Below are 1,288 nucleotides of genomic sequence, written 5' to 3'. Positions count from 1 at the left end.
CATATATACAAATGTATATATGTATATATATATATATACAGACATATATATGTGTGTGTTTGTTAATTTGTAGTAGTTTATATTTTAGCTTTGGAGATAAGATCATATTAAGTTCTTGACTTAAAAATATAAGATTATTATGGGATAGAAAGCTCATTTCATTTATCACCCGACCCTTTCTTTGAACCGCGTTCTTGTCCTTTCTGATATCTGGGCGAATGGTGCGGGGCGTTGGGAATAATATTGTAATTACGAACTATATATTGGTACCATATCAAATATCAAATATTTTAACGATGAATATTTTCACGTTAAATATTTTAACTTTGAATATTTTCACGTTAAACATTTTAAAATTGAATATTTTCACGTTAAACATTTTAAAATTGAATATTTTCACGTTAAATATTTTAATATTAGGTATTTTATCCTAATGTAATCAAACATGAGTTCATACATAGGTACCTGAAGATATCATTTGACGCTTTGCCTGTGAACCCTCTCTTATCAGCTTCTGACGTCTGGGCGTACGGTGTGACGTGTTGGGAGATATACTGTGAGGGAAAAGTGCCGTATGCGGACACCATGTCCTACAACCTGGCTGCGAGTATTGCGAGTGGACTAAGACTGGACATGCCTCACACTTGTGGGGCGGAGATGAAAGAACTGGTTACGAGCTGCTGGTACAAACACGCCGAAGATAGACCAAAGGTAGGTGAATCTTACAACATACTATATCTATATACGGTATATTTAATGCTATATACTATATCTATATGCGTTATATTTTACTATATACTATATCTTGTTTACCATATACATTTCTCGCGATACCCTAATGCGTCTAGATTATGCTCGAACGAGTGTATACACTAGTTAGTACCAGACACCCAAATAGACACTCTCAGGGGCAAGAAAAACACTATATATATTTATATATATATATAAATTTATAACGAAAAACCCTCTCAGATAAACTATTCACTATATACTATATACAGTTCGCCGTGATAGCCTTACGCGTCGAGGATCTGTTCGAACAAGCGCAACGACTGGTACCAGACTCTGAACCACATACGCTTGAAAGCAAGGAGAAACAAATGGAAAAGCTTAAACAGAAAATTGATGCCAAAGGTTCGATTGGCCTCGACGGATACGAAAGGATTCACTCGACTGGATATGTAGCAGCAGACCATGTTGTCCAAGGCAACAGTCCAGGTATGTCCAATGTTGGAGCTTGATACCTTGACGATATGATATATATCACGATGGTTTACATTTCAATAAT

At 35.6% G+C, this 1,288-nt stretch overlaps 1 protein-coding gene across 1 annotated transcript; it reads left to right on the top strand.

The window, feature by feature from the left end:
- Positions 1–585: 585 nt before the first annotated feature.
- SARC_16469 (hypothetical protein) lies at positions 586–1,241 on the top strand (the record flags this gene model as incomplete). The annotated part of the gene is made up of 2 exons (XM_014289426.1): positions 586–711; positions 1,002–1,241. 2 exons carry the CDS (start codon positions 586–588, stop codon positions 1,239–1,241), a joined length of 366 nt encoding a protein of 121 aa, XP_014144901.1.
- Positions 1,242–1,288: the final 47 nt, after the last annotated feature.

This window comes from Sphaeroforma arctica (genome assembly GCF_001186125.1).
Source record: "Sphaeroforma arctica JP610 unplaced genomic scaffold supercont1.8145, whole genome shotgun sequence".
Taxonomy (NCBI): domain Eukaryota; class Ichthyosporea; order Ichthyophonida; genus Sphaeroforma; species Sphaeroforma arctica.
The sequence above is the reverse complement of the archived record's forward strand: the minus strand, read 5'-3'. Positions and strand labels throughout refer to the sequence as shown.